The 22,455-nt window shown below is 46.8% G+C and overlaps 1 protein-coding gene across 6 annotated transcripts in view; it reads left to right on the forward strand.

The window, feature by feature from the left end:
* The window catches only part of Rgs6 (regulator of G protein signaling 6), a 579,659-nt gene that overhangs the window by 463,283 nt on the left and 93,921 nt on the right, over positions 1–22,455 (forward strand). For all 6 annotated transcript variants that reach the window (XM_048798913.1, XM_048798911.1, XM_048798916.1 and 3 more), the window contains exons 4-6: positions 15,724–15,774; positions 19,809–19,915; positions 21,496–21,547. In XM_048798913.1, the coding sequence (XP_048654870.1) occupies positions 15,724–15,774; positions 19,809–19,915; positions 21,496–21,547 (210 nt within the window). The remainder of the gene's footprint in view (positions 1–15,723; positions 15,775–19,808; positions 19,916–21,495; positions 21,548–22,455) is intronic.

The raw sequence follows: 22,455 nt of genomic DNA on the forward strand, positions 1-22,455 counted from the left end.
TCCGTTGTTCAAGTCCAAGCACTCTCTGATCTGCTCTCTTTGTTCTTCTCTCTCTCTCTCTCTCTCTCTCTCTCTCTCTCTCTCTCTCTCTCTCTTCCTGCCTTCCCTGCTTCTGCCATTGCATCCCTTTCTCTCTCTGAGCACCCACCTCTCTCTCACGAGGACCCTTTGGTTACTTTGGGCCCCCTTGGATAATCTCTCCCTCTTGAAGTCCTTAACATAATCACATCTGCAAAATCATTTTGCTATATAAAGTGGTATATTCATGATTCCAAAGATTAGGACATACGTGTCTTTGAGGAGTTATTCACTATATATATCTATATCTATATCTATAGATATATATCACAATATATAAGTAGAATACAGAACTTTCTGGAAATATGCTTAAGGGAGGTCTATCAAGTGGGAAAGGTATGCTTTTTCCCTTCTGTCTTTCTTCCTCCCTCCTTCCTAAAGCTGGGGTGTGATGGCTAGTGCTTCCACAGCCATTTGGAACCACCAGGTGACCTTAGAAGTGGAAGACAACCTCTAGAATGGCAGAAGAGAAACATTAAAGCATGGTTCTCCATGACCCCCATGGAACCACCTCCACGTTTATTCAATCAAATACACCCACATCTTGTTTAAGCCATTACTGTTTCTGTTTTGTTCTGTTTTCGTATGATAAACCAAACTCCTCAAAACTATACATAACTCTTTTCTTAATAAACCACAAGTCTGGATCTCACAGTCTACATCTCTGCCTAAGGAATGAGACAGTGTTTTACAAAAGCGGACAGTGTGTTTAACATGAAGCCACGAGTCCCCACCTTTAGCTCTGCCTGTAAGCTGAGTCGCACAATCTCAGTGTTAACCTGGGCTTTTATTCTTTGAAATCTTTCATCGTATTCTACCATCACCCTCCCAGGAGAAGCCAGGTCGACATGGATGGGTTACTGACATACGGAGTCACAATCTTATCTTATTTAAAACAGGGCTGTGTTTTGGCCCCTTCTTCTTTAACGTTGCTGTAAACAATCAGCAATAGCAAGAGCAGCATAACTGCTGCTCCACACTGGAAATCTGGCCTGTCTATCAAAATTCACGAGTGGCTCTAAGAAGCAATCAAAAGCATCAAAGCCACTGTCCTTAAGAAAAAGCAGCCTAGTTATTAGCAACATCAAAACATCAATCACTGATTTGGGCCAACGTTCTTTACCTGTTCATCAGACATTTATTGAAAAATCTGTGCTGTGGCCTCAGGATACAGGTGCCCCTCTCCTTAAGGACCTCATCACTTTAGTGGAAAGACAGGTTGAGAAATGTGGACAGCAGTGTTTGTTGTTTTGTTTTATTACAGCCAGCTAAATTCTGTAATCACAGCAGCTGCCCTTCACCAGGGACTCTTCATAATATCTCTCTCCCCTCTTGTTATTTGAGCGGTATTGTATTTTCTTTATCAATTTTGGCAATTTCTCTTTTTTCCTCCAGTATGGGGGACTAAACACAAGGCCTTGCGTATTCTAGGCAGGTGCTTTAATCACTGAGCTACATCTCCAGACTTTTCTAAAAGTTATTTTTAAAGTTTTGAATGTCTCGCTACATTGCTCTGGCTGGCCTTGATCTTGAGATCCTCCTGCCTCTGTCACCCAAGAAGCCGGGATTTCAGGTGTCTAACAACGTTTTTCATTATTTGCTCTTTCAAACCCAATCTAGTAACTGGTACCTGGAGTAAGTGTGATGATAAGGAAGGGACAGGAGGACAGTTGTGATGGGCTTTGTGTTCACTGTCCCTCGCCCGTCACAAGGTTTCCTCATATTGGAGGATTCTCGGCCTGTGCTCTGAGCCAAGCCGTTTCTCTTGGTCTGTGGCTGATGGGTGTGACAGGAGGATAGCATGTTAGAAGTTGCCTGGCACTAGTGACTTCTAACACAATGGCATCCAGGCTTGAAGTCATTTCTTCAGCCACCAACTGTGTCCACTGGGAACACAGTGTCTACATGTTCCCAGATCCCACGTGATGTGTCAGGGAGTCTGCTGAGATTTAATGATAGAAAAGCCAGAACACATGGTTAAGCTTGTTACGAATCAAAAGAGAACCCAGAAGGGGCTGGAGTGGTGGCTCAATGGTAGAGCGCTCACCTAGCACATGCGAGGCCCTGGGTTCGACCCTCAGCACCACATAAAAATAAATAAATAAAGTACCTTCATTTTATTTATTACAACTAAAAAATAAATATTTTTTTTAAAAAAGAGAAAACCCAGAAATCCTTAGCTATTTGGCATGGTTGTGGGGTGCAGCCCTCAGGTGCTGTGGATGGTGGTAAGGGTAGAGAGATTTCCCCCTGAATGGAGACAGGAGCAGGGAAAGTGGGTGGCAATAGCAGGCTGGTTTGGAGGCTCTGGCAGATGGCTCTATTGTGTGAGCTCATTTTTCTTGCTTTGTCCTTAGAGAGGGGAATGAACATCCATGATCATAGCTTAAGACCCAGAAGCTTGAAGCTCAGGCACTTCCTGGATGATAGCAAGCTCCCAGTTGAGAATGGCTAGGCACAGGTTCCCCGGCCAGCTGTGCTGCTTACCAGCCAAGGGCATGCCTCCAAGGACCCTTCTTGTCCTTCTTTTCTCCCAGAGTGACCTCGTCCAGCTTGTCTGCTTGACTGCTTGAGGTCTATTCCTACACGCCAGTGACTTCCAAATAACATGCCCAGCTGTCTTCTCCTCCAAAATCCAGACTCATGTGTCCAACAGCCACTCGACACCTTCATCTGAACTTCCTGTTGCTCTTAAAGTCCGACAGGTTCTCACAGGGTGCAGCCCCTCACTTGCAGCTCCCCGCCCCGTCCCATCCTGGGTCTCCTGTCTCTTCGCCCAGCCCATCCCCTGCTCTCTGGATGGATGGAGCTTGATCCCACCTTGGGATTTAGCAGCAGCTGTCCCGCTGTTGGGGATGCTCTTCCTCCATCGATGCACACACTGCGTCCTTCCTGTCACTCAGGCCTCTGGGTGAATGTCATCTGCTCACCGCTCAGTCTCAGCAGCCCCCAGTCACCCTCTCCCCTGTCACCCCATTTGAGCTCCGTCTTTGTTGGGTTTCCTTGTCAATCGACTCCTCCTTTGGGGGTGAGCCTGCGTCCCTCTCGTTCTCCGCTGCAGCACGAAGAACGATAGAACTTGACAAATGTTTTATTGAATGAATGAATGAATGAGGAAAGAAAGCAGAAGTCTCCTGAGCCTCAGTTTCCATGGGTGTAAAATGGGAACATCTTTTGAGGTCTTAGGCACAGGGTAACATTGACATGAGACATGATGCATGTGGAAGCCTTTAGGGGCCTCAGTCTCCTCGTAAGGTGTCAATCTGCAGTAACAAGGACACCAGGGGAAAGCCTTGCTGAGTAGCAAGACCTTGAGCAACACTTCAGGGATTGGCCTGTATAATGAATGCCTTCTCTCCTGCATGTCTCTGCTGGATTCTCTCCATTTGACCCTCCAGAGGATCTCCCCATCTTTCCACCTGATGGGTGATGCGGGCAGATCACAGGGTAGGAGAGGAAAGTCACACTCTTTATTTCCTGGTTGGCCTTGCTCTGAAGGCTATGGCCACCATCCCCTGCTGAGCCTCTATCCCCGGGTTCCCACAGCTGCTCCCTCTGGCTGCCCACTGGGCCTAACATTACAGACCCCTACAGCTCTGGCTCCCCCGCCCTCAGCCCACCCAGGCCTCGCCCACAGCCCCCTCCACTCTTGCTAACCTGGCATTTAGCCAGCATCACCTGAGGCTGCTTTCCGGGACACCTGCACCTGCCCGTGGTGAACTCCGCGGGCTTCCTCTCTTTCTTCCTTCCCAGCCTTCTACCGCTCAGCTCCAAGACCGTCCCTTAGCCACAGAGGACCAAAATCTCATAGAAGCTTGAAAGAGGAGACATGCTTGGCATCTGGAATGGCTGCCTCCCCTCCCCTCCGGGCTGGGTTCAGACCCTCTTTTCTTCTCTGCGTTCCTGCAGGCGGGCGGCGCAGGTCACTGGGAGCAGCTGCATGCAGAGGGCTGAGCATGTGAGTGATGTCAAGCTGTGACCTGTGCTTCTAGCTTCCCAGCAGGAAAAAAAAAAAAAAAGAAGAAAGAAAGAAAGAAAGAAAACAGTTCTTTCCTCAAACTTTGTTCTTAGCCTAAATGGCTTTCTGTCATTTTTCCGGATTTCAAGGGTGGGGACATACTACAGAAGCAATTAGGTGAGGTGTGTGAGCATGAGTGTGTGTGTGTGTGTGTGTGTGTGCACGTGCATGTGTGTGACTTGGGCGTGGGTGTGCATGTGTGTGCATGAGCATCTGCATTACTAAGAGATGGGCAGTCACTGTGCACAGATGTTAAGGGGACAGGGGAGGAGGCTGTCCCCCAGGGAGGTGGGTGGGCTGGAGTGAGGGGGTGAAGAGGAGGAAACTGGACCCCTTGCTTCCCTCCCCTCCCCTCAGCTGCCCTTGCTCTCCCTGTGGGAAGCCTGTTACTGTCTGAGAATCTGACCTGCAGAAAGCATAGGCGGCCCACATGGAGGACGGACTTGTAGCTTCTAGAAGCTTCCTTGGTCTCAGTGGATGGCTTCACTTTTCTCTCAAGTCCTGAAAAGCCAGGCCTTGATCCCTACCTCATTTCCCAAAGAAGAAATAAAATCAGGGCTCATAGAAAGAAGGAGAGGACCAGGGAAGGTAGGTAGTCTGACCTGGTCACCACCAGCCCCCGTGGGCAGTGCCCTGGCTTCTTATGGATGACCAGATGGGACACCATACTGCCAGCAGGATCAAGTCACACTCCCTCTGACCGGTTCCTGTCATTTCTGCCCTCAGGCTGCCCCAGCACTCGGGCTGTCCTATCTTGGCAGGAGCAGGAGGAAGGGTCCTGGAGAGGTGAGAAGTCAGCAGGGCCCAGAGCAACCTGAAGCCACTGGCTGTCCCTGGAAGCTGACAAGGAAGGGAAGCATTGTTGTCACTGAACTGCCCGTGCAGCCCTTCTGGGTTGGGGGACCTCGCTGAAGCAACAGTGACCAGCAGCACAGGGGCCGGGGCTGCTGATTGGCACTGCCCGATGCAGTTGGAAAGGTCGGAAAGGGCAGACAGGCCCCCAAGGACACAGAGCTGGTAGGAAGGGAACCAGGATTTACATCTAGGCCACTTGCTTCCTGGCCACTCCTGTGGGAGATGGGGGCTATGGGCTTGGCTGGGCTGGGCTGGGGTGGAGACAGACAGATCTTGAGGTTCTGATATTTTGCCTCAAGAACTAAAAATGATCTGGGAGTGGACACTATGCATATGGAGAAGACCTTTAACTGGCTTTGAAAGGGTGGGTTCATCTATTTGAATGAAACAGAGAAGCTTGAAAGAACCAAGCTGGACCACTCTTAGAATCTCCAGGTCTAGAGACTTGCAACCCAGGCCTGGATCATAAATTGAAATCTCTACCCAGGAGATCAGCTCTAAGACAGAGTCCAGTCTGGGCATTTTGAGGGGTATGTATCAGTAGTAGGTGGAAAAGGAAGGAGGGCCTTCTGGTTGGGATCTTAAATGTCCTCCCCCGTGTGGCACATCAGGAGATGGGGCCTAGGGGAGGAAGTCAGTTCATTGGGAGTGTGCCTTTGATGGGGCTATTGGGACACCAGCCCTTCCTCTCTCTCTCTTTGCTTTCTGGCTGCCATGAAGTGAGCAGCTTTGCTCCATCCTGCACTCCCAACATGATGTGCTGCCTCACCACAGGCCCCAAAACAATGGCGCCTACTGACACCTCTGAAACCATGAACCAACACTAACTTTATAAGTTGCTTACCTCAGGTACTTTCTCATAGCAATGGAAAGCTGACTAACATGGGAAGTGGGGGTTTGTCAGTGCCAGGGACCACACTAAAAGTCTATCTGCATCTCATTAGAACCCTCCTATGACAGAATCTGAGGCGGATACCACAATTGGCCCCATTCTGCAGATGAGTAAACCAGGGCTCAGAGTGCAGCATCAGTACAATCCTTGCCCAAGAACCCATCTGTACACAATTGTGCCTGGAACAGGACTTGCTGCACACCATGAAGGACACACGGCTCTACTTCCCAGGTTGTAGCAGACTGCAGTGCGCTTTGCAGACTCTCAGCCTTGGGGTGTGCAGTGGGGGTGTGCCCTGTCACGTTGCTCCAGAAGTGTGGCTGGGGGCAGGTCAGATTCCTACGGAGAGATTGCAGTCCGCAGCCCAAGGTCTAAGAGGTAGCTTGTGGCCCTCTTTCCCTGCTTCCCTCAAGACAGCCTCAGCTGTGCCCGCCCCCCTTTAATTGAAATATAAAATGTTCAAAAACCTCTTTTCAGATTGCACAGGTGAGGTGACCATTAGACACCACTGCAAGGCAGCGGCACCCCCAGCCCCCAGGTCCCTCCAGTCGTCCCTCTCAGGAGCCTTTAGAACATTCATGATGCTTTCTGATGGGGACGCCCGGTATCCACTCCCTTGTCTCCCAAAGCAGCTCTGCTTATTTGTTTTTCATTTCTGCCTTTTAGTAGGAGGCAGTCATCAGTGGCCAGCCACCCTCAGGGAGCGGGAGGTCCGCCCACAGTGGCAGCCAGCCTCCATTCCCCTGCGCCGAGGCCTAATCAATGCAGCCAGAGCCAGCCTTGCCTTTAATAAGCAGATCTTGCAGCTAAATCCTGCTCTCTGCCTCGCCCTGGATACTTTTGATTGACAAAACTAATCTCTCCTCCACCCCCACCTCTGCCGCTGCCCGCATCCTCTTGCAAATCATGTACTCAGCTGCTGACAATTAGATATAAGACTTGGGATTCAGCGTGGGAGGGTTATGAGGTGATGAATCAATCGTGGGGGCTTGGGTGAGATAACAAACCGGGGGGCCCATCTCAGGCACCTCCCTGCAGCCCTCAGAGCCTCCTGCTTGATTTATGAGTTGGTAATAACCTCGCCTGGTCTCCTGCCCCTATTATTTTTCATAATGCACAGGGAAGCTTTAAATTTCAGAGAATGGGGAGGCTCAGAGGCTGAACGGGGGAGGTAACACTGGGGGAGCCCTGCCCAGAGTTTCCCCGCAGCCAATTGTCTTTTCTGCTTTCGAGCAGTGGGTCACCAAGGGGTGCAGCTGTCACATGCTTATAGAGGCCAGCAAGCCGGTTTGCTGGACTCCAGGGAGGTGGCCCTGGCAGACCCTGGTTTAGCACTGCATGTGGCGGAGGCCTGGGTATCACTAGATCCAAAATCATAATCAGTGTGTCTGAATGTCATTCCTCCAATCTGTTCAAAATCAAGACAGAGTGGCTCAGAGGCCTTCCTGATAGGGGGAAAGCACACACTGGACCCAAGTCAGAAGAAGACAGCACCAACCTGCAGTCTAGAAGCCAGTAGAGTAGAGGGGACAGGCCAGGTGGTAGGAGTGGGCTGTCTTCCAGCCCAGAAGTGGAGTTGAAGACAGTGTTTGTTAAGCAAAAAGAAGACTTGGAATCGCCACCTAAGATTTTCTAAGTATTAATTTGTTGAGAATTCTTTTTTTTGCATTATTTTTTTCTTAATATTTTATTCTAATTTGTTATATATGACAGCGGAATGCATTACAATTCTTATTACACATATAGAGCACACTTTTTTATATCTCTGGTTGGACACAAAGTACAGTCACACCATTCGTGTCTTCATACAGGTACTTAGGGTGATGATGTCCATCTCATTCCACTGTCTTTTCTACCCCTGTGTTCCCACCCTCCCCCTCCCACCCCTTTGCCCTATCTAGAATTTGTGTTGAGACTTCTTTTTTGAGAAAAGATGTGATTTTACTAAAAAAAAAAAAAAAAGGAATTTTCACCTGAAGCAGTGTTTGTAAAATGCCCATTGAGGCCTGGCATTGGTTCATTATGTTTTCCTCCACATTTTTTTATTGGAGCGTTATGGTCGTACATGATGATGGAATCTGTTGTTACATATTCATACACGCACAAAACATCACAATGCAATTTGGCCAGTGTCACTCCCCGGCCCTTCCCTTCTCTCTCCCTGCCTCCCACTCCCTGGTTGGTGTTGGTATATAATGAAGTTTTTCATGGGTCACAAAAATTGAGAAAAAAAGATTTTAATGGAGTGAATATGAGTGAATATGTGTGATATGATATATATTAATACAACTATTGATGAATACACTCTTATTAAACCCCAACTCGGCACCAGGTGGTCGTTCCATGCCAGACATAGTACAGTGTGACTGAGTCCCGCCCCTCAGAGCTGTTATTCAGTGGGGGTTTGGGTTAAATTGTCCCATGCCCCCAAAATTCATAAGCTGAAGTCCTATTCCTCAGAACCCCAGAATGTGACCTTATTTGGAATTACAGTCCTTGCAGATATAATTAGTTAAGCTGAAGTCATTAGGGTGGGCCTTAAACCAGCGTGACTGGTGTCCTTATAAAAAGGGGAAATTTGGACAATGAGACATGTGTGCTGGAGGAAAGCCATTTGAACATGGAGGTGGAAATTGGGGCAGTGCATCTCCAGGCCCAGAGCACCACATTGTGCCAGGCGACCGTCAGCGGCTGGGCCAGGGGCGCGGACCCGTCACAGTGGTCCTCAGAGGCACTGTGCCAGCACGTTGGTCTTGGACGTCCAGCCTCCAGAACTATGAGAAAGCAAATTTCCATAGTCTCAGCCACTCAGTTTGTGGCACTTGTTTTGGCAGTCCTGGCAGAGTACCACAGACAAGGGGACAGACACCACTCTACTGTGAAGGAGGAGGCAGGGGCATTGCCCTGCAGGGGAATGGGGCATGGTGCATTCTGGGAATGGAAGGACCATCCCAGGGGCTTCAAGAGGAGAGAGGGTTGGGAAGCAGGATGGAGGGATGGACAGGGACCAGCACACTCAAAACAGGAAAGATGCTGACTCCATTATGTTCACTGAACCACACTGTGGCCAGGGCCCCTCCTTCGCTTTCCTCCCACCCTGACTTTCCAGGAAATATATGTGAGGAGCAGCAAGGTCAAGGGCCCACACAGGGGTCCCAGTCATTCTACGAGGCCTCACCACTCTCCCAATGACTACTGTCCTATGACTACTTTCTTTTTTCCCCTCTCTGTCCAAGAAGCTGGGTATCCACAGACCTTTCTTAAAAGCATCAGAAGATATTTTGAGACTCTCCCAGGACTTAAATGAAGAAGTAGCCAAGGTGACACAGGAATTCCACTCACTCCCAGCCACGCAAATGACCGGATTAGACAAGGGGCTTCAATGAGGTCCCGAAACTCGGACTCTGCCCGTAGCTAATGTGTATTACTGCCCACTGCGGGCGAGACACTGTGCTAAATCCACGCATGAAGCAGTTCATGTGACCCTACAGCCCCTGCGGCAGGTCCCATTATTACTCTCCTCTTTTTCCTATAACAAAATGAAGGTGCTGAGCCGATAGAAGACCTTCGAATTTATGGGCCATTGCAGCAAGATCATGAGCCAGGCTTTGTGAAGAGGGTTTTATGGACATAAACTTGTTTTATCCTGCAGGTAGGTGTAGGTATTTCCTACAGTTGACCTATGAAGAAATGGAGATTGGAGTGCATGTTGGTGGAGGGACCTTCTCAGAGTCCCCAGTTTATAAGTGACATACTCCAAGTGGCACTCAGGTCTGCTCAGCTTAATCATCACTGTGCATCATTGTTTCATGTGCCTATAAATGAGCATTAAATTTGTCACAACTTTCCTTTGGAACAACTCCAGCCCATTGACCAAGCGATACTACTCAAGAATCACACCACTATTTCTTCCGCCTCTCTTTCTTCCTTCCTGCCAGCTTTCATTAATACCCAGTCTCCAAATCTCAGTTCCACATTCCTCTTCAATTAAGCTTTCTTTTCGAGCTGACTGTTGTAATTTTTATTGTTTTTTTTTAACTAAGTCATGAAAGAACACCAAAACTAATACAGACTGCCCTACTTAGAATATCCTCCCATTCATTCACACAATGAAGATGATAATAATCTATTTACAGCATGAAATTGTTATGGTAGGATTATTCCTGGAATACAGAAAGTACTCGATAAATTATTAATTCAATAGCTAGTAAGAGTGGTAATTTTTTTGGGGGGGTGGGTACTGGTGATTGAACCCAGGGCCCTCAACCACTGAGCCACACCCCCAGCCCTATTTTGTATTTTATTTAGAGACAGGGCCTCACTGAGTTGCTTAGTGCCTTGTTTTTGCTGAGGCTGGCTTTGAACTCAGGATCCTCCTGTCTTTACCTCCTGAGCAGCTGGGATTACAGGCATGTGCCACCTCGCCCAGCGGTCGTGGTCATTATTATCACCACTAAATTAATGTCTCTGCATCAGAAAATAATTTGATACAGAATATCAGTTTTATGAATATTTTTCTCACATACCACTTGGAAAGTCATTAGGAAATAAGGAAGGTGGAATGGTAAAAATGAAAATAATATTTGGCATGAAAAGGCCCACTGGATTCCAACCCTGGCTCTAAAATGTAATTGCATGTCTCAGCCTAATTTTTAAGATGGTTATGATAATGATCATATTTTACATAATTATTGTCATAGTTTACATAATTACATGATATGTGATAACAAGGTCGAGGGCTCAGGAATGGTCACCAACCCCTCTTCACAAACACTGGCACCGTGTGATTGATGAGTGGCATGAAGCTGTCCTCTCTGCAAAGAGGAACCACAGACGCCTTCCCAAGTGTGTGAAAATCCCAAGGCAGACGTGGTCATGACCTTGACTGAGGAGTAGGATGAGCTCTCTCCCTGCAGAAGCCTTCATATCTTTCCTTGGGCTCCAGAAACATTTTGCTCAAGGGAAATGGGAAGGGTGGATAATTAGCTTATCAGTTGCTCCAGCTGTCAGTATTATGATATATAAAATCTACCAGGTAACTTGAAATTTGCAGATGATAGCAATCAGTCTTTTGTCGGCTTTGCATAATTTGATTTGGGCTCATATCGATCCACTACTTTGGGAAGAATAGGGAAGTTTCACACTAGGATCTCCTTGGGTTCCGACTAATGAGTGTCCTCATCAAATGCCAAGTCTTTGAGGAAGCTTAAAACACCTGGAGGCAAAATCCAGAATTTTATAATAAGTTCCCCCCACCAAAATGAGAAACAGAAGCCCCTAAAATATTAGAAGATCTTGCCAGCTTATTCAAATCTGGTTTTATTGATCTAGAGGAAATACAGTGTGAGAACTCAGCAGGAGGAGATCCCAACGTGTTACTCTACCCAAGTAAACAAGTAAACACAAGGGATGGGTGCGGGTTGTTACCTGTGGTCCAGGACAGTGGGCGAGCAGCACCAGGGTCTACAGAAGTCCACTCAGAGCTTCCAGGGGCAGCAGGTGGCCAGAGAGAGGGACCAGCTCAAAGCCCATGTCCAGCATCACGACTGAGCCTCTCTCTTCTCACCCTTGGAGATCCCACCTCATTCCCCTCTGCCCTTTCCCCAGAAAGCAGAAAGTACCCAGGACCTGAGTGCGGGATGGGGGAGTGGGGGGCTCAAAGTTCCCATACCCTCTCCAATTCTCTCTACTATTTATAATAAAAAGCATTTTTGTCAGTATAACAGAGCATATAAATGCTCTATAAACTTCAAGTAATACAGAAATTTTTTAAAACTAGATATTTCCCATAATGTGATGCCTCACGCTGCCCAAGATACCCTAACTTAACAATTTAAAGACACTTCCAGACTTTTCTTCATTTCTGTGTATATTCATACACGCATAATTAATAGAATATAAATGGAATGCCGGGCACGGTGGTGCCCGCCTGTAATGTCAGTGGCTCAGGCTGAGAAGGATGATCACGAGTTCAAAGCCAGCCTCAGCGAAGGCAAGGCGCTAAGCAACTCAGTGAGATCCTGTCTCTAAATAAACTATAAAATGGGGCTGGAGATGTGGCTCAGTGGCCCAGTGCCTGAGTTCAATCCCTGGTACACCCCCTTCCCCAAAAAAAGAATATAAATGGAAATATTTTTCTGTTGTAAAAAATGTAATTTTACAACATATGATGTTCTTAACATGCTTTCGTATTTAATATAGTAGGTGTTCAATAAAAATTTATTACATAAATGAGCCATAATTTACTGATTCAACCCCCTGTTGGAGGACTTTTAGGTTGTTTACAGCCATTCAGTAAACATGACTATATATAAAAGATAGGGTTGAGGAGCTGGGGTTTTGGCTCAGCGGTAGAACACTTGCCTAGCATGTGTTGAGGCACTGGGTTCAATTCTCAGTGCCACATATAAATAAAATAAAGGTCCATCAACAACTAAAAAAAAAAATTTAGAAGATATGGTTGAAATACAACAGGTACAGAAACCAATGCCTAGCTGCATTAGTAATTACATGTGTAAATATACTAATAAAACACAGGTGCTGTGGAGAAGTAGCTTGCGTGCCCTCTGGTGTATTTCATGGAGATCCCAGGAATAAGTTAATAAATTAGCCTCAAAAAAGACAACTTTCAGACAAGTGTTTGCGGACTTGGAAATAAGGGGTAGCTCTCCCACTTCGCACAATATAACACATTGTTAAGTGTTATATTGTCTTTAAGAGCTCGGCATGGCAGCTGAGCTAAGATAAGACCCAAAATCCAACAGTCCTGATGAAGGGCAACAACTCATTTTAGATAGAACAGGAAAGAAAATCTGCTTCAAGTTCTTTTTAGGAGAGGAAGGGAGGAACCATTGGGGGTTGGTGTGGGGTGAGGGAAGGAGAGAACAGGAAATGCAAAATGCTGTTTCCTCCTGGTTACTTGGACTGCTCTTGTCGGACTCCATGGTGTTGGGTGGCAGGGCTTTTAAAAGACATAATATTATGACACATTGACTTCCTTTACTGGTTCCTGGGCCTCAACACACAATGGTTCCTTCCTGCCACAAGCCTGAGGCTTGGCCATTCCTGGATCAGTCCCAGGGAGCCTGAAACAGCCCACAGCAGGAAAACAAGGGTGCCACGTCCCTGGGCATTGCCATCACGTTTGCCAAAAGTCTACCCAACAGTGTCCACGGAGTGTAGGGGGCAGCAGTGAGGTTAGTGACATTGCAGGTTGAGCACGGTGGCTCACGACAGCCCTGGGGCACAGTTCAGCCCTTGCCTGGGCCTGAGGACAGTCACACCAAGCCCCGGATGAGACTGACTATCATGGTGGCTGTGCCAGGGACAGGACACCCCACTCCGTGGCCCCCACAATGACAGGGGAAAGAGGAAAGGGGCTTTTTTGACTTTTCCTTCTAAAAAAAAAAAAAAGTGCTTCAATGGGACCCTGTAGGTCTGGGAACACAGTCTGGGCGCTGGTGGACAGAGAGGACAATAGGCCAGGGACCCCGTGCATAATAATGCCAGGAGGTAGAAACCCAGACCGCGGTGCCGGAGACTGGGGTTGGGGCAGCGGGGGAGCGGATGCGATAGCAAGGAAGGAGTTTCACTGTGAATGAATACTAATTAGTGACATGGATATTAATGATGACAGTAATTAACAGGGGAAAGGAAGGGCTGTCATTGTCCCAGGGTGAGTAATCAATCTTGGCAGGTGATAAATAATGGTTCGGCAAGCTCAGCAGAAAGATAATCCGCTGGCCCCAGGGAGAGCCGGAGTGATGCTGGCAACCTCGCGGTTTCCAGGCAACCCACAAAAAAGAACTATTTTTCTTTTGAGGAAAAAAAAAAAAAACAGGTTAGAGCCTCACCCCGACCTCCAACTTGGGATTACAGTTCTTCTTTGATTTCTGCTTTGTTCTTCATTTCCTAGGACAAATGTTGAACTTGTGTAATTTGGAGGAAATGAACGTGCACGCACGCATGCGTGTACACACACCCACCCACACACACACACACACACACACACACACTCTTTGTGTCAAAATGCAAATGAATCGGCGTGTTTCTGGTCCAAGGGTTAGCTCATAGATGCCATCCGGGAGCAGGGGTGGGGAGAAGCTTAGAAGTCCCTCTTTTGAGGTTGAAATGCAGGGACATTGAAAGGACTGGTCAGGGGAGGCTGGACCTGGGGAGAGCCCAGGAAGAGTGGGGTGGACCCTGGCAGCTCTACAGAGCAGTTAGGCCACCTTCCTCAGAGCCAGAGAGAAACAGAGGTCCAGATGCTGGAGCCTGCACCGGTCCTACTTCTCTGGCCACCAGTCAAATCTCTGAGAAATTTGATTTCTGGGAAAAGGGAAATGCTTGGTAAGCCCCTCTGCTGGGTCTCCAGTGGGCCAGCAGGGAGTCTGACCCAGCAGAGCGACTGGCAGACCCTGTCCCTCGCACCAAGGCCCCCGACCCTAGCAGGACGCAGATAGCTGCATTCCATGCTGAGGTGACAAAGCCATCTTCAGTGGTCCTCTCACTGTAAAGTGAGATCTTTGAGTGACAAATCGTTATGGGACCTTCCAGAAAATCTTCCACTCTCCTGTGCTGTGTTTCTCTTAGAATGTGGGTTCTAAGTGTACGTCTCCAAAGGCAGGCAAAGAAAGGGACATATTCAAAGGACCGTGGCCAAAATGGCGAGGAGCTCCAGGTCAGGCAAGGCCGCCCCTGCCCTCAGGGATCCAGGCAGGTTCCCCCTGGAGAGAGACCTTGGGGGTTCCCCAGGACAGTCCAACATCCCAGTGACTGGTCTCACTCAGTGATCAGGTCTGGGGTCAGGTTTGATTTTTCTCTCATTGGAGAGTAAAACTAAGGCCAAAACAGGGAAGGGAGAGAGGGGGGCAACTTTCCATTCAGAGAAATCAAGGACCCCTTACCTGGAACAGGCTGGTTAGTGGGGAATTTGTGAGTTCCCAGGTGCTAGGTTTTTTCCCAAATGCAGGTTGCAGCACCTGTTATCCCAGATGCTGTGAACGGGGTGAGAGTCAGAGCAGACAAGTAAGTCCCTGCTGACTCGGGATTTTATATTTGTTAAGATAACACTAGATGCTAAAGCAGATTAAACCTCCAAATTCCAGGGGCTTAACCCAGTGAAGTTTAATTCTAGATCAAGTAAGAGCCTCAAATGAGCATTAATTTTCATGGTTGGAACCAGAGCTCCTTCCATATTGTGGCTCCGCCTCCCTCAGGTTCTCAGGTGCTCTCCATCCAGTGGTGGGCCAAGGGAAGTGGGTGGAGGGGTGGAGGGCTACCTATTTCTATGGTCTAGGTCTGGAAGCTGCAAGTGTCATTTTTATTCACATTCCTTTGGTAGAACTTGATCCACACCCAGCTTCAGGGGAGTCTGGAAATACAGTCCCGCTCAGGCCCAGTGGTATAAGGAAGAGGTTTTGGTGAACACATGGAAATTTCCGCCACAGACCCCCCGGGGCACATGATTCAAGATGGGCCCATGCCAAAAGAGATGAGAGAGTTTTACAACTCTCTGAGGTCACCTGTGTCAAGCAACCCTTGTCGGTAAAGGTAGGAAGCTGAAGAGTCCTCAGAAAGTGCTCTGGGGACCCACGTGATGAAGTCACCCTCCCATCTTTGTTCCCAGGAAGCCTTCTGTAATTTCTCCCTAGAAATGTGGATATAACCTGAGTCATCCAAAGTGAAATTTTTTTGGAAACGAAAGTAACTGAAAATGTACCAGTGGAAGAAAAGGGTTGAGTAAGGATGGAAAATATTCAATATAATCCGCATCTTAGGTTGGCTGATTAAAACTAGGATTCTCTCAGGTACACACGTTTCTTCTGTCACAGGCTTAAACACCCATGAGGTCTTCAGTGGAAATGCTTTGTCGTTGCAGGTACTGACGTTGTGCAGTGGCTCATGAAGAACCTTTCCATCGAGGACCCAGGTACTTGACCCTTGACCCCTGGTACCAGCAAACTGGTATCTCTCCTGCTTACCAATGTGAATTGCTGGATGTGAAATCACTCTATTTACAAATAAAATTAATATATTTTCTCCACTGAATATCTATCTTCAAATTTAAATCACCCTTTGAGGAAATGAGCAACTATTTAGAATGCCAAAGAGCTCGATACATTAGCGTGTGAAATGAGATGAATTCTCCGTTAGCTGCAGCAATTAAAGATAAGTTGTAGCACTGTCACTTAACAGCCTTCTAGAGCCAGCTCTTAAAATTAGATTGCCTGATCCACAATTAAGATGTTTAATTATTTGCTAAGACGCCTTCTGTTTTTTTTTGTTTTTGTTTTTGTTTTTGCTTCTTGCAAGAAGTGAAGGAATGGTAGTTTTTTTTTTTGTTGTTGTTGTTGTTTTGTTTTGTTTTTTTAATTCTAATTGTGCATTTCAATGAGGAGAACCCTGCCAAAACAACAACAAAACCCTGGCTAATAAGACAGTTTCCAAATCTGTCCTCTCCCCACCCAGGAAAGAAGCAGGAAAATTAACTTTCAAAGCCTAATTAGGAAATGGGAGGACGACTCCAGAAAAATGAAAGTTCTACATAAGTAGAGCTGATTATCCACATGCTATTAGTTAATAATTTTTGAATTGATCCTACACTCCCTTGGTCTTGCTTAACCGGGTATTCTTGATGCCCAAAGGTCATGCTTATGAAGTTCCACTGATGTGAATCCAGGCTGATGTTCTTGATGGACACTGGCACTGATTGGAATTATTTGCCCCAGTTTAAGTGGCCCTCAATCACCATGCTTTCTGAGGGCTTTGTGTCCCCCCCCCCCAGTGCCCACCCTCGGTGTCTGACCTTCAGATGTGGTTCCTTGATGGGATCAGGATGTCATCTCTGACATTCTTGCATTTTAACCTGACAGTCCTAATCTGCTGTTGACTATGAAACAATTTATCTTCAGTTCAGTTAAATATGGTTGCTGGAAATCTGAGTGCCAGGAAAGTGGGTCATTTGTGGAAGTGACCCTAGGCCTCTCAGTATTGTTCAGTGTCCACTTACAACTAGCAAAAATCCTTAATTCTGGTCAAGTTCTTAATGCACCAGAGAAAAATTATAAATGCTAGTTCTTTTAAAGGGTAGAACCCACCTATGTGCTTCTCCTCTGCAGCCTGGACATCCAATTATCCATTCATGAAACTGGACAGGATAAGCAGCCATCAGCAACCACCAGTTTGGTTACATTTATTTGACATCAGTGGTTCTTTTGATGATAGTGGTCTTTTCAAAGAGCACTGGTTTTATGTTGTTGTTCTTTTGGTTTTGTTTTTGTTGTTGTTTGGTAAAAGTAGTTGTTTACTTATAAATCAAAGGAGACTTTAGAACAAATGAAGATTTGAATAAATCTTAACTCTGGTAGGACTTCATTTTTTTTTTAAGCAATTAAAAATATAGTAAAATCATGGGCTGGGGTTGTGGCTCCGTGGCCGAGCACTTGCCTAGCATGTGTGAGGCACTGGGTTTGATCCTCAGCACCACATAAAAATAAATAAATAAAATAAATATTTCCAACTACAACTAAAGAAAAATAATTTTTTAAAAAAAGTAGTGAAATCGGCAGAAAACAAATAGTCTTTAAAACAAAAACACTTTGGTTTTTTTATTTGTTCTTTTTAGACATATATGACAGTTCACATATTATACATACATGGAGTATAACTTCCCATTCTTGTGGTTGTGCGTGATGTGGAGGTAAACTGGTCATATATTCATATATGAAAGTTAGTCCAGTTCATTCCACTGTCTTTCCTATTCCCATTCCCTCTCCCTTCCCTTCATTCCCCTTTGTCTAATCTAATGAACTCCTATTCTTCCCTCCCCACCCCCTTATTCTGAGTTAGGATCTGCATATTGGAGAGAACATCCAGCCTTTGATTTTGGGGGGGGATTGGGTTATTTCACTTAGCATGACAGTCTCCAGTTCCATTCATTTACCAGCAAATGCCATAGTTTCATTCTTCTTTATGGCTGAGTAATATTTCATTGTGTATATGGACCACATTTTCTATACCCATTCACCTATTGAAGGGCACCTAGTTTGGTCCATGGCTTCGCTATTGGAGCACTGGTTTCTTTACTCTTCTGAAATAATCGTTGTATTTTTGATACATATTTTATTTTATTGTTTCTTTTATTATTGTTATTTTGAGAACCCTATCCCGGGTAGTAGAGGTGAGAATGCTCTGGGCCTCATGAGGAGTCTCTGTGCTGGGCCTGTCTGTGAAGGTCTGTGAGACTCCAGTGCCCAGGGGACCTGGTTTGGGCTTCTGAGCGGCTCGGGATTGGCCAGCTGGGTACAGAAGGGGGCAGACGAGGTGAAGCAGCACCTGGGGAGCGAGGCGTGTCCAACACCTGCCTGCGGCTCCTCCGTTTCTTCTCTTTTGCCAAATTTCTGAGTAGAAACCTTTTTTCAAAGAGTTTAAGCATAAGCTCCAATACGGGTGGCATGAAGGCCACCTTCTTCCTGTATCGTTTTCTTTCATCCCTGGGAAAGGAGCAGCTGCAGCTGAGGAGGAAGCGTCCCTTCTTGCTGGACCCATTATTCTTGAAGCACAGAGTGGGCCTTCCATTTCGGCAAGTCTGTGTCCACAGACTCCACCAACCTGGTGGAAAACAGTCAAGGGGAAGGAAACAGCACCTGTACTAAACCCGCACAGACTTCACTTTTTGCCATTATTCCCTAAACGACACAGACTGACAACTAGTAGCATACCGTGGACATTATATTTGGCATTATAAGTAATCTAGAGATGATTTAAAGTATAGGGAGAATGCGCAGAGGTTACACACAGATATTATGCCGTTTCATACAAGAGACTTGAGCACCCACAGCTTTTGTATCTGCTGGAGTCCTGGAACGAATCCCCCACTGTTACCCACAGTTACCGAGGGGCAGCTGTTTAGAACTTAAAAAGCAAACTGGTCATCCCAAGAAGTAAGACTCCATGCATTCCGAACCCACCAGTTGTAAGTGTACACGTCTCCCAAAGGGGAATAGATGATTCTCAATAAGTAGAGCATCTGGATCAGATTCAACCTCTTGAAGAGTTCACAGGTAAAGCCAAAACAAATCACTTTTAAAAATCCAGAGCTTATGAAATTAATAATTGCTAAGAGACTCCCTCAGCATGTCAGTCATTTCCATGTCCAGATATTGCTTTTTAACCAATGAAAGTACTCTGAGGTTTGTAGACACTTCTTATGTGTAGGAGGTATTTTTTCTTAGCTCTGTGTAGGATAAAATATAAATTCTTAACTATCAATAGGAATCTATTTAGGACTGGTGCTAAACAAGAAGTCGATGTTACCAAATATATATTTCCTTCAGTTTGACACCCGCCCCCACCCCCCGCCAGGGTCACTGCCCAAACTATTGTCCTTCTTCCAATTTTCTTAGAAAGTGAATTTTTAATCTATGCCCACGAGAGAAGGGGAAACACTGTCACCACTGATGAGAGTGTTGTTTGCAGGACTGTAACAGGAATTCACAGTCCCCGTGGGCAGCGGGGCCGCGTCCTCACTGCCCAGGGTGATAAAACAAGATGAAGCGAGGCCATGAATCAAAGCTGCCAGCCCTTATTGAATATTTGCCCTGTACCAGACACCGCTAAGCACTTCATGTGAAATATCTCACTTAATTAAATACAAGTTCATCTACGCCAGTGCTCATGTTCGCAACCATGAAGCAAGACCTGGCTTTCTCCTGCAAGACTGTAGGGGTAGGAAGTTGACAATTATCAGATTTTCACAGCTGGGACCCAGAGGACCCCCCAGCCCTTGACCATCCTCCTCCTCTGTGGGCGTCTCCCCTCCCGCGCCACCACCAGCAAATGCAATCACGACATAAACACAGTCGCCTGGAGGGGAGGACCCTTGACAGCCAGTCATCTTACTGCTCTGCCCTTGTATGTTTCAACGAAATCATCCGCTTCCTGATTCTGTCTGTCTCTCTGCAGTTGAAGCAATACACTTGGGAAGCCTTATCGCCGCCCAGGGCTACATCTTTCCAATCTCCGATCATGTTCTCACCATGAAGGATGATGGTACCTTCTACCGTTTCCAGGTAGGCCCTGGGGCTCCTCCTCCTCAAGCACCTTTTCCCACTTATCATCATCTGAACTCAGATCAGAACCACCTAGAAAATCTAAGGGTGTTCAAGGAAGCAGCATTGGGAAACCCATCCGTCTGGGCCACGGGTTGACCCACTGAATAAGCGTAAAAGGCGCTCACTGAGAGCCTACTGCTTCAGAGGCATTGCCTAAGCCCTTTAGGGTTGCTGTAACAGAATACCGTCGACCGGGTAGCTTATAAACGCAAGAACTTGGTTTTGCATAATTCCGGGGGCTGGGAAATCCAAGATCAAGGCTGCAGCAGGTTTGGTCTGGAGAAGGCCCACTGTTTTACAGAGGGCACCTTCTAACTGTGTCCTCCTACAGTGGACGGGACATGGGATCTCTTCCAAGCCTCTTCTACAAGGGCACTAACCCTGCTCAGGAGGTTAGTGCCTCATGACCTCCTCACCTCGCAAAGTCTCCCAATACCATCGCCTTGGGGAGTAGGATTCATTCATGGTGAAGGGTGGGCACCAACATTCAGGCCATAGCAGACATGTTGCATGTATTTTCTCACTTATTCTGATGGACAAACTGTTGGGGAGGGTTAAATATTGCCCATTTTACAGACCAGAACCTGGAGGAGCCCAGAGAATTGATGTGGCCCTCGTGAATCTAGGAGGCAGCTTTGCGTTGGGCCTAGATGACCATGCTCCTCCTTCATGCTGGGGTGAGGTTTCTACTTACGCTGCCTCCCCCAGACCCTGCCTGAGAGGGAACAGGGGCACAGATGGTATTAGAGGTCTTCAGTGGGTTCAAGGGCAAAAAGGAAGCCAGGCTGTGCACCCGGGAGACTGCCAGCCTCTGTCTGGTTATTAGACGCCATGTGTTTCCAGATAAGAATTCTTGACTTCATCCTGCCTCCTAAAAACAGTGTGTTTTAAAAGACCGTATGTGGGAAATCATTGGTAAATATAAAATGATATTAAATGTTATATTATTTTTCTCCCTTTTTGGAGACATCCAGCCCTCCAGGTCTGATAGCCAAATAAGGAATTAATTTAGTGACATAGAGCTGTTCAGTCATATAACTGCTGCTACAGGTTCTGCATACCATCTCATGATGTTAAATAACATAAAATAGAATAAGTAAAAAAAAGATTGTGTCCTCTGGCCCAAGGTTGCCAAATTTAGAGGATTAAAAATACAGATATGCAGTTTAATTTTAATTCCAGATAAACAATAAATATTTTAAGTATAAGGATGCCCCATATAATATTCAAGTTTAAAACAGGCAGGTGGCCTGTATTTTATGTGGCAAGGGTACTTTGCCTCAATAAACAATAAAAAGCCTCTTAAAAAGAGATTATTGTCTGCCTCACAAACAAAATTTCTTGCTTTTGCATTTACTTTGCTTACCTTGGATTTTATTTCTCAACCCCTAGATTAAATTGTTGACTGGCCTCAGCTATGTCAAAGGGTTGGGTGTGGAGTCAGCCAGGAGATGGGCAGAGGCCTGCTGTGGAGAGGGCCCTGGTGGGTGCAGAGAGGTGGGTGTCTCTAGGTACTGATGCTTAGTACTCTCTTACAGGCTCCTTACTTCTGGCCTTCCAACTGCTGGGAACCTGAGAACACTGACTATGGTGAGAACTGAAGCCACACTCACCTTCCTGTTACCCCCAGAGGGCAGAAGACAAGTGCCTGAGAAGGAAGGGTTTTGACCCTGCTTAACCCTTTCTGATGTTGTTGACATTGAAAATACTGAAAGATGCAGTCCCTTGGGAGAAAAGACACAAAAGGGAAGAAAAGTTAGATCAAGGGTTGTCAATAAGTTCATTCTGCAGGACCATAGAGAACTAGGATCCCGTGGCAGTGCGATGTGACTGTGACTTTTGATCAATCCTTCCAGGAGCAGGGTTTCAGGGAGGGCTGGATCAAGGAGCCACCTTCCCCTGTCCCTTCCTGTTCTCACAGACTTGTCGAAACTGACTAAGAGCTCATCAGTGTTTTTCATAGTTGTGATTGAGGGGAAAAGGAAGACAGACCAAAGGGGAGTCTACAGATGTCGCCTTGGACTAGGGAAATAAAAAGAGGGTGAAGTCAGAAGCTACGTGAAGTAAAGAGCCATATCTATCCAGGCAGGGACCTACCCAACTCAGTGGAGGCTAATGAATATTTCTATGTAACAGTTTTCTGAAGAAATTATACTGTCCCTATACTTAACATAAAGAACCGGAGGCCCAGGAAGACCATGTCCCCGACAATCACATTTGTCTGAAGTCTCCGTTGGCTTTAAGCCAAAGAGGGCAGGGAGCGGCCCACCTCACCATCACTGTAGGCCCAGTGCGTGGGTGTGGAGGGGGACAGGCCATGGGGCGAGCCACTGCCTGGTGAGGCTGCGCTTGTTCTAGTCTGGAGGGTGCTCATGACATGGCCAGGGCCCTCAGCTGTCTGCTGGGCTGTCTGCCGGCCCCTCGGTGGCCCTGGGAGAGCACCGTGCACAGGTTCCTGGGAGGTGTGGGGCCAGCAAGGCCTCGGGCTCAGGGCAGGA

This window comes from Marmota marmota, unplaced genomic scaffold (genome assembly GCF_001458135.2).
Source record: "Marmota marmota marmota unplaced genomic scaffold, marMar, whole genome shotgun sequence".
Lineage (NCBI taxonomy): Eukaryota > Metazoa > Chordata > Mammalia > Rodentia > Sciuridae > Marmota > Marmota marmota.